The sequence below is a fragment of the Malurus melanocephalus genome, unplaced genomic scaffold (genome assembly GCF_030028575.1).
Source record: "Malurus melanocephalus ecotype Western Australia unplaced genomic scaffold, MMel_1.1 scaffold_20, whole genome shotgun sequence".
Taxonomy (NCBI): Eukaryota; Metazoa; Chordata; class Aves; order Passeriformes; family Maluridae; genus Malurus; species Malurus melanocephalus.
Genome location: NW_026623252.1, coordinates 2,729,377 through 2,740,030, shown reverse-complemented (window position 1 = coordinate 2,740,030; position 10,654 = coordinate 2,729,377). Strand labels below are relative to the sequence as shown.

Sequence of the window (10,654 nt, the reverse complement as noted above, 5' to 3'; positions counted from 1 at the left end):
CCCCAAACATTAAGACCAAAAAGAGCAGGGGCCGAAGCCGCGGCGGGTCTCGCCGGTCCGTTACCCAGCCCGGCCCCGCTGCCATTTCCCTCAGCGCCCGCCGSCACCTGCGCGCCCCCGGGGGGCTGCGGCCTGCGGCGGGGAGAAGGGGAAAAAGGGAATAAAATGACAAGCGAGGCAGGACTTCCATGACTTTGACAGGTTGTAGCAGGGGCGGGGAGAGGCAGGGATGAGACGTGGAGCCCAGCGTCGCCCAGGGCCGGAGCGGCGCTCCGGGGAAGTTGGCCCGGGTTTGCTGCGCGGGGTGTGAGTGCGCCCGCCGGGCCCCCCTCACCCCATCCCGCCCCCCATCCCCTCTTCCCATCCCGCCCCTCATTCCCTCCGCTCCCCCCGATCCCGTGGAATCCGTAAGGAACCGGTGGATCAAGTTTTCCTCTCTCTCTCTTTCTCTCTCTCTCTCCGCGCTGGTTAATCGCATTGCTGTAGCACCGGCTGACCTCCCTCCCTCCTCTCCCTTTTTTTTTTTTTTTTTTTTCTTCATCTTCCCTCAAAGTATGTGCCATTCCTGAGCGAGTTTTCCCTCCGGCTCATCCCGGGGCTGCCCGGCTCCCCGGCTCCGCATGCCCCACCTGTAAGTGCCGGGGGCGGGTTTCTCTCTCCTATCGCTCTCCCCCTTGTCGTCTCTCTTTCCCCCCTCTTCTCCCCCCGACTTTAAAAAAAAAAACCATTTTTTCATTTTTTTTTAAACTTTCTCCATCTTTCTGTTTCTTCAGCTCGAGCAAAACTCTCTCCCTCCATTTGTTGTGGAGAGGGAGGCTCAGCAGCTGGGATTTGCCATCACCAGCCTAAAAATGGTGACCAAACTTTTTCTTTTCCCTCTCCTCTTCCTCCTCCTCTCCCGCTTGAAGAAATAAAAAAATCAAGCCGTATTTTAGTTTAGGTTGTGGATGTTTCTGTGTTTCTTTTTGTCTTCCTTTTTCTTCCTCCTCCCTTCCTCCCCTTTCTTTCCTTCCACTTCATTGGCTGGGATGATCTTTCCCTGTTGCTTCTGATGTTTCTTTCTTTTTCTCAGTGTGTGCCTGCCTACCTGGACTAGGGGGAAGATAAGGTAATTTTGAAGGGCTTGAGGAAGTGGTTTACCTGTTCTGAAAACTTTTTTGGTTTTTTTGAGATTTATTTTTAAGAGTTGTGAAAATCAGTAATTGAAGAGAGTTTGGTAGCAGCTGGGCAGGTTGAAATTTAAGTGTTATGTGCTGAATGCCTTGGCAATTTGATCTGCTTTATACCAAAGAAGAGCACAGAGAAAAGTATTTATTTATTGGGGGAAAGGCGGAGAGCGGGAGCGGGGGGGAAGGAAAGAGGGTTAAGGGAGGGGGAGGGAAGTGGTTTTGGAGACAAGAAGTGAAGCTGCCTGTTTTCCAGTAAGTAATGGAGAAATTCCAGGAGCCAGGGCTAAATATACTTGGCGATCAATACAGAAATGGCTCATTGTGAATAATTTAGCTGCCTGGTGCAGTGAGAGTTTTGAAACTAAAGGCAAAAAGGAGGCCATGGAGAGAGAGAGGAAATAAAATTCTCCTCTGGTCATGTCGGATTCTTAACTTTTCCACTTAAAAGAACATAGTTATGATTATTGATCTCTCCATTTTTTTTTCACCCCCACAATATATATCAAATGATAGCTAGGGGGTGTCATTCTATACAGTTACTTGGGTTTCGGGAAAGTAATAGCTTGTTCTGTGTCAGCAAAGTGCTTCCAGAAACTTTAAGATTGCTTCACACCACAAAATGCATGATCTGGGACTATGAAATGTGATGTTTGGCCCTGTGCTGTGGCAGATAAATAGGGTTAGAGTAAACAGGTGTGTGTGCAGGTGTGTGTGTGTGTGTCTGTGCATGCACAGAGATATGAGACAGAGCTAGAACAACTCTGTCCTAGGGGAATGGACATGGGAGGGTTTATCTTGTTTAGACCAGGAAGGAGTCTCTTGTAGTGCGTGTGAGAAGAGCAATTGTTAATAGTATCCATATCCTCTAAGTCTGTTCTGGCTGCAGATAGAGTGGATAATTGATAAAGCATTACCATCCCAGCTTGAACAAAACAAGTGGAAAGTCAGGGAAAAACTCTCAGATCAGGCAAAAATGTGAGTGGGGCACAGAGAGAGAGAGGTATGGTCAGACCAGGATGATCCAGGTGCCACCTGCCCAGGAGGCAGCTACATGTCTTTACTCACATAATTTACAGGAAGAGTTCAGTGATTTGCAAATGAGCATATGCAGTGTACTTGTGTGTTTCTCTAGGCAGTGGTTGCAACAGCAATAAAATGGGCAACTACTTAGGGCTTTAAGTAAGTTTAATCATTTAATAGTTGATACTGACAGGCGTCTCTGAGGGTGTACTTTTCTGCCTTGCAGCACTGCACTTTGACTATGGAAGCAGAGGCTGTTGATGGATATATTACATGTAAGTAGTCATTTTGTTTGATTATTCTGAATTACTTCTCTTTTCCTACTCTCCTTTGTATGATGCAGACACTTGAAAGTTTAATTTCCTTGTGTACAGTGTTTGCATTGACACTGAATTAGTAGCATTTAAATATAAATTCTCTGTATGACTGTGAAATGCATGGGAATGGGTGCATGGTTGAGTATCTCTAGGTTTAAATATTTGCTGAGGGTGAATGAACTTTGTGAATGAAAGAGAGTTCGTCTCCAGAAATTCAAACTGCAGCCAAAAACTTTTTATGCCTTTCCCTATGTATTTCTCTTGTTTTATATGGCGAGTTTTGTATAGGTGTTTTGTTCAACTGTCAGTTAACCCAGAGTTTTGGGGAGAAAGTCTGTATGGTGAATTACTGTTCCAATCTTCCCCTGCCCAGCCTGGATTCTCACTGCTAATCGAAAAGTAATCCTAACTTAGTGAAACCAAGCAGTTGGGACAAGGTTTGTCACAGGAGTGTGTGTAAAAGATYGGTGACAGTAGGTTTGAGTAGGGTCTTAAAATCAGCCAAATGCTTACGTGTGTCCACTGGGAGTCCAGATTGTATAGCCTCTGGAAGACCGTACCAGTAAATGAGGGAAGGACAGGAATGAAGAGAACAAGTGGGTTGTGGTTCTTAATCTTTGTGTATTATTGCTGGAGAAGGGGATAAACACTTACAGGGGACCTGTTTTGTGCTCGCAGGTGACAATGACTATTCGCCTGAAAGGGAGCACTGTGGCATGGCCATCGACCTCACCTCCAGCACTCCCAATGGGCAGCACACCTCCCCCTGTCACATGGCAGGCAGTAAGTCTCCTCTTAAGCCTGTTTCACTCTAGCTGAGGGTTGGGTTGTTCTGGTCCTCCTGCTCCTCASTTTGCCTACCACATCTTAGCCACTGCTGTTGGCATTGCTAATAACAGAGGAGGATAGGGGAGAGTTTCTTTTGTTTTTTGTTCTTGTTCGTGCTGGTGTCTCATCTAAACATGAACGGGATTACTAGTCTGAACTATCCCAAGGTGGCATTTGAGAGCTGGTCCTTACCTGCTCCAGGTAGGAAAACACTAGGCTTGACATGTGCTGGCTTTGTTCCTCAGGTTTTGAAATCCAAATGGAAATTGTTGTTATTATTATTACTATTACTTGYTTTGCTTCTTGAAACAGCTTGAAATAGCTTTATTTGAAAACAAATTTTATTTACAAAACTATAGTTGACTATAACAAATGGAAAGGATTTCGGTTTAGAATGCCAGGTAGAAACTGAGAGTTTTGGGAGTGTACTGAGAGAGTCAAGTGCTGATAATATTTATAGAATTATTCTCCTGCTATCCATGGGAGGTGGATAAAGGTAGTTTACACAATTTCATAAAAGCAACAACCTTAATTTTCTGTGTCTGTGAGTGCCCTACTTTGTTTAAGTGTCTGTTACAGTGTTACATCAAGATATTTACCTTAGTGTAACCTCTGTACTTACAATCAAAAAAAAAAGTAACATATTGTGCTTCCAACATACTTACAGTGTTCCTCTCCATGTGATACTAATTTTCTTTCTGGTTTGTGTGTGCAACAGATACATCTTTATCTGTTTAAACCGAGTGTTAGTAYAATGCCCTACGGAAAGCTGTGAGAGAAAGAGAGCTCTTAGGATTGCTTGCTTAAAAATATGCAGTGTATTGTCTTCAGAGTCTTTCTGAGRAAAAGATGTTACTTGACTTTAAGAATTCCTTCCTCTTGCAAATTAYGGGTAAAGCGCAGTTTTACGAGCCTTTAAACTGGGGGTTATTATGAAGATCTCTCAATTACATACATGTTGCTGGAGAATATGATTTCTAATACTATGGACTGAACTTTATATGACAACCACCCATAATTCAGCATCTTTAGACAATTCCAATTGTGCTGCACTGGGATTCTGATATACTTTATTATGTTGTAAAAGTTTTACTACTCACTTTCTTCATTTTCTTTGTTTCCTTTTTATTAATGGGAAAGCTTCATTGGAAAGGAAAAAAAATCTGTTTTAAATCTTCTTTATAATCTAGACTAAAAACCAAAGTCAAAATAGGAATAAAAAGATCTAGAATGAAGTAATGCAAAAGGCTTTAACACACTCAGTATTTTCATGTTCATTGTGTTAACATTTTCAATGGTTTTTRAGCTCTGTTAATTCTTTACAACACACATGTATCTGCAGCCTTGGTGARTATCTTGGTTTTTTTTTTAGAGGAGTTTTTTGGTCTCTCAAGGTGTCTTAAATGCTTTCATCACTGCTGGTCTGCCTTAAAGATGTGCTGCTGTTGAAAAGTTAAGGGGTTTCCCAAGCTAAGCAAAACTTAAGCTTCTTAAATTTATTAAAAATTATTTTCTCTTTGCAGGCTTAGGATTGTTTTGCAGAGAGGCGGCTTGTGCTGTCTTAAACATGGAAGATATTGATCAGAGGTTGTCGGCTTTTGTGGCAGCTGTTACATTGGTTCATTTAAGGTTTTTGGCCAAATCTTGAATCTGGCATGTGAAGGCTAAATCACCAGGCTGTGCTTTAGAGCTTTCCACCTGTTTTGTGGGGCACAGGAAATCCTTTTAAAGGTTTGGCAACTCAGGGGCCTATGACCTTTTTTTTTTTTTTTTAAACTCTTTTGGGTTTTTTTTTTGTTATTTTAAAAGAAGACATGAAGATAGAATAGCTGTTCGAAATATTTTGTTGCATTTAGTAGCTCCCGGTGGATTGATCCATCATCCACTGTTTTAAGTGGAGGCAGTGGCTGTGTTCTATTTCAATATGGTTTGATTTCYAGTAGGCTGCTGGAGATTAAGTGGTCTTGGCTGCCATTGTAGCAAAGTCCAGGGCATGTCATTCTGGCTGAGTAGGGCTTGGGAATGGATGAGGTGATACAGGGAGCAGATCCCAAATATTTCACTCCAAAATGAGTTGCCAGTCATTGCCAGAAATGCATGGCCCTCGTTGTCTGTGCACTCTGATGTGCACCTGCAAGGTAGAGATCTAAGTTTTGGCCTTTGTTCATCTTGCATTCCATTCAATTGTTTTGAACTACAGCTGTTAATTTAATCAGAATTTGTGTCTGGCTCAAAATGAGAAACACCAAAAGCAGGAAATTTCTTGGATCTGTGCTGAAATGACTGTGTAGTGCTCTCCCAGCAACAGCAAAATTATGTGCTGGATAAAGAGTTTTCTATGTTCATTAGCTCCTGGCAATCTGTGTTAGTAGTTCTGTCTGGRTTACTGATGTTTTCAGGGTCTGTTCCAAAAGGGTTTGGGTCAAATATTTTGGCTACTGCATCCTTTAACCTTACTATCATTTTCAAGTATCTAGATGGTATTTGTAGGTTATGGATGGGAATGACACTCAATTTTCCTTGTGAATGAGATGATCCTGAAAGATGAATCACACTAAATCACCTGTCATAGCTAACTGATGATCTTACGTATACCTGCCTTTAGCAGAGCACTGCATGTGTGTTGGCAGATGCTCTGTTCTAAAATACTTCATTGTAGTTTTATGTAAGCAAAGATTTAAAATACATGTAAATAGTCAAACTGAACAGGTTGATAGATCATCTCACTTTTCTCTACAGCAAAAGATGAATTAGTGTTGCACCTGCTGAGTACAGATGATATATTTACATAGCCCCAAATCTGGAAGTTCACATTTTCTTTTGATCTTCCATAGGAAAACTCTTACAAAGGCTGACACCCAGAGCTGGGTGTCAAAGGCTTACTCAATTAACTTTGTGTTGGTACTAGAGAGTTCCCTGCATGGCCGGCCCTAAGCCCCCTCATAGACCCCACCGAGTTCAAGGGAGTCTGTCTTGCTCCCTTCCGTGAATGTTGAACTGGGCTATAAGTGATCAGAAACCTCCGAATAGAACTGGCATGCTAATTAAAGGCTAATGGGGAATCCTTATAAAAGAGGCTTTAAAAAGAAATAATTCCCAGTCACCTCCTCATAATACCACACTGAGTTCTTACTTCAGTTATTAGAGATATTTTTTCCCTGCAGGTTAAAATGGACTTAGAGGAATGTCTGCTTTAGAAACTGCAGGGGCACAGTTGTACAATTAGTTGACTCAATCACTGCTTTGTATGGGATGAAGGACACTTCTCTAAGATCACTGGCCTGGTATCATAGGGAAAATAGTAGCAGCAGCTGTTAGTATCTGACAGTCAGAGACAAAGGCAATTTCCCCTTAAATTAGAGACTTGACAGTGGGTGTCCCAGTTAACTTTCTTATCTTTGCTTTCATAGACAAAAGGAKCCCTTAAACGAAGCAGAGTCAGAACAATCATAAATATCAAACCCAACATCTGATACTTGAAACTGATTAAAATTGTGGTACGCTTTCAAGAGGTGTTTATAGTAGCTTGAAGTGTTAGTAAGTTATGAGAATTAATTTATTAAGAGAATAAGCCATGTCGGCTGACTCTGCTGCTGAAAATAATGAGRTGATTGCATTTTCTTGGTGGTGGGGAATGATTGTGCCGTCTGACGAGATCACTAATTGGGACAGCAGCACTAAGTGGGAATGATTTCAGCAGCGGTGTTTAAAGAGAACTTGGGCAAAGTTTTATTATAATGTACCCAATGCTATATTCCCAGTGATTAGGGTGGACTATCATTTGCATTTTTTTTTGTAGCATCAAAGGCCCAAATATTTTATGATCACTTCCATTTTTCAGACCTGAATTGTCRTATGACTCCTGTTTTATCACAGTTGTGTTGTCCTGATCAGAGAGTTGCATGTACCACAGCTTTAAATGTACATCTGTAGGGATAAAGAAATGTTAGCTGTGGAGCCTGACTGCTGAAATGAAACTGCGTAAAGTTAGAAGTTACTCCATGCCTCAGCTCCACGGCAAACAAACCTTACCATCAMCAGAATTTACTGCCAGGCATGAGAGGCTGAACCTTACACTAGGATTCTTTTCTGGCTCAGTATATTCTGGCTTTTTAGTAGGATGAGGTGATGGAGGCTGAACCTCTGCAGGAGGCTTTCCTTTAGGGAGGGTGATTGAAGCTGGCTGGGCTGGGCTGCAGGGGGGGACTGAATTAGTGCTTTGAGGCAGTCACTCCCCTGATGTGTGCACTGGGGCATGAGGAATTCCGGCAGCCAAACTGCTGTGCTCTGAACTGGGGATTCAGGTCTCCATTTCTTCCAAATATCTTGGAAAGTGCTAAACACTCGTACCTGATCACATCGAGATGCTGAGGAATCGTCTTCCYTCAGCAGTCTGTAAGGAGTACGGTAGGCAGCATTTATTGTTCTGGGTATCTCCTATGAAGGGAGRTGGACTTAGGACAGTCACTTGAGATGTCCTCCGGTCCTTTGTGTCTGACTTTGCAGTCACACTTTGATTTTTTTAGAGCTCAGCTATGGATTTGCACGATGATGCCCAATTACAGATGTACCTGTGGTTTTGCAGGTTTAAGGACGGTGAAGATGGACTATGCCAAGATGAACTCAAACATGAGGCATGAGCTCAATAAAGTGTGGCAGGGAACTGTAAGAAGTGACCTCCTTTGACACTCACAAGAACACTGTCTTTGCTTCAGTCTCATATCCTCAGACTTCCTAAGAATTGCCAGGGSAATAGTAATCATCAAAGTTTTAGCCAATGGATTTAGCTTTCTTGGAGTTTGAGAATAAAAAACATTAAATGGAAAGGTGATAATGAGGATTTTAACAGAAATAGAGGGGTTTTTCCACACCTAGGAAATCAAAGCTCTGCACATAGCGTTACACTATGTATTTCTTGAAAAAAAGCCCAAACAAACAGAAAAAAGGGTTACCTGGAAATTAAGCACTTCCTGCGACGTACCTTAAATTGTTGTAGCTTCATCCACATCTACTTAGTTTTTTCACACTGGTGTGGTTAAAATAATGAAATAGTTCCTTTGATAAAAACCTCTCTATATAAACTAACACAAAGTAGCCACTGAWATTAGTTGGTGTTTGAATATCTGTAGTTCGCACTGCAATGGTGAAGGGCTCCCCTTTGTATCTTTCCTATCTTCTGTCACAGTCCTGGCATTCCCTATGGAGTAGGATACTCAGCTGCAAAAACATTCCTCCCTCTCAGTGAGTGTTATAACGAGGGTGGAGTGAAATGATCAGTTAATCTCATTAAATAGGTTTTTATTCATTCTGATGGAAGTCTGTTGAGAGGTCATCTGCCAGGGCTTTGTTGCAGTACACACCTTTCTTAGGAAGCTTCTGTTATTCTCTTGGACTGTCAGGTTCAGTTAACTTTCCCTGGTACACACCCTGTTACAACACTGTGCTCTTGCTAGCTTTGTAGTCAGCAAGTTTTCAGTGTTTGCTTCTGGAATTTCAGTTCCTTTTCAGACATGCCAACGAAAGGAGCAAGTCCTCATCTTCCATGAAATATGACACTTTGATAGCAGCTGGATGACAAGATACCCGTTGGAGAGTGTCCTGTCTTTCCCATCCCTGAATCTGGGGGAAGGTTGAATTCAATGGGTAACTTCTCCCAGGAAATCAGATCAAAGGCTTGTTTCCCATTCCTGYGGGCCACACACTCTGTCTCGTCCTTCAGCTAAGTGATAGCTTGCAGGACTAAGTTTTACAGGTGGAAATGCCTGTGCTCGCTTTGTGCGGTGCTGAGGGTGAGCAGTGCTTCCAGTGCCAAGAGGGCACCTTGAGGGAGTGATGCTATTCCATCCTGGAGGAAAAAGCAGAACCTCCTTTTCTGCTTTTTTCATCAGTAATCCCAGTGAATGAAATTCCTGGGAGAACCCACCTTGAAACAGGCCTGTAGAAAATTAAGAGAAGGCTGAGCCACTGCTCCGTGTAGTATCAAGACCTGTTGCCAGCCCAGGTGAGGAACCTGTGCCACAGCATGTTGTCTCTTGCCTAGTGGTGGACGTTTGTTTGGAGTCCAGGCAGCTGACTGCTGCATCCTAATGGAAGGAAGCAGAGCTGTGATTATCCCTGAGAAGCAATGAACATGACAGATATTGCTCTGGGCTAGGTGACCAGAGGCTCAGCTTTTCTCTCAACTCTGGTCATTGTAGGAGAGCCCCTTCATGTATCTATGCTGCTTTTTTTTCCCCTTTTGCCTTTTATTTTCTGAGTCACAGAAGCTGTAGATCACTCTGGATGGAAGCTTGGATGGTATATGTTAGCCTTTGTCAAAAGTAGGATTCTTTTTTTTTTACTATATCTTCTTTGCTTGGGGGTTATTTTGCATTTAATTTTTGCAACCCCACAATGGCACACATTCAGAAGTACCTTAATACCAGTGCAGCTTATTTCCTGTCCTGCACAGGAATAATTGTGGTAGTCCTAAAGTATCCTGTTGTGGTGTGATTATATTACAGCAAACACAGGATTTTAACTCTTCCCACTGCTGCTGAGCATTGCCAGATCTGTGTGTGGACAAGCCCCTATTCACACTGCCCAGCAAAATGTGCCCTTGATCTGGAGCCAGGTCTACATTACCGGCTTCTGCTGGCACTGCTGTGTCAGCCTGTGGCTTTGAAGAACTGTAATCCCTCACAGGCAGAGAGATGCTGGCAGAAGCTCCTGCTCTGAGCATAGCCCTGGCTGGCAGGGTCACCTGCAAGTGCTGTTACAGGTGTTACACTGGAGAATACCGTAAAACAGCAGACACTGTTCCTGGAAAAGCATGGGGTTGATTGATCCCCCTAATTTCTGTGCTGATAGGACATGTCAACTTCTGTAGATTGGAATGTCCTTTTTGGTATTTTTTTAACTGACTTTTGCTTTCTCTCTGCCTCTTATTTTTTAAAAAAAATCTTTCCAGTTTGGGGAGTTTATTTTTATARTGCTGGGTGGCCAAGGTATAGGCCAAAGAGGCAGTGGATTCCACATGCATTGTTTGAGCTCCTTTAGCTCGAGGTTGCTCTGTGATTGTTGTGTCCAGAGAAGTCACAGCGCTCTTGGTCTTCCCTTTGGTGACCATCAAACTCAGGTTGATGGTCAGATCCCTGTGTCCTCTCAGGGATGTGGGAAGGTCAGCCCTAGGGCCAAACCACGCTACCACCCCCAGTGTGGAGGGTGTAAATATCTGTGTCTACCAGCTGGTAGTAAATGAAAAAGACAGCAGAGTTTAAGTGCATCATTCTCCTACACAGGTAAGAGCCCCTTTTCTTAGCAGGCTATAAGTTTTACRCA

At 42.9% G+C, this 10,654-nt stretch overlaps 1 protein-coding gene across 2 annotated transcripts in view; it reads left to right on the top strand.

Moving 5' to 3' along the window:
• Nucleotides 1-10,654, top strand: part of IKZF2 (IKAROS family zinc finger 2) — a 114,021-nt gene that overhangs the window by 860 nt on the left and 102,507 nt on the right. For both annotated transcript variants that reach the window (XM_057389872.1, XM_057389871.1), the window contains exons 2-3: nt 2,416-2,464; nt 3,185-3,289. In XM_057389872.1, coding sequence (XP_057245855.1) covers nt 2,431-2,464; nt 3,185-3,289 — 139 coding nt within the window. In that variant the 5' untranslated portion in view covers nt 2,416-2,430. The remainder of the gene's footprint in view (nt 1-2,415; nt 2,465-3,184; nt 3,290-10,654) is intronic.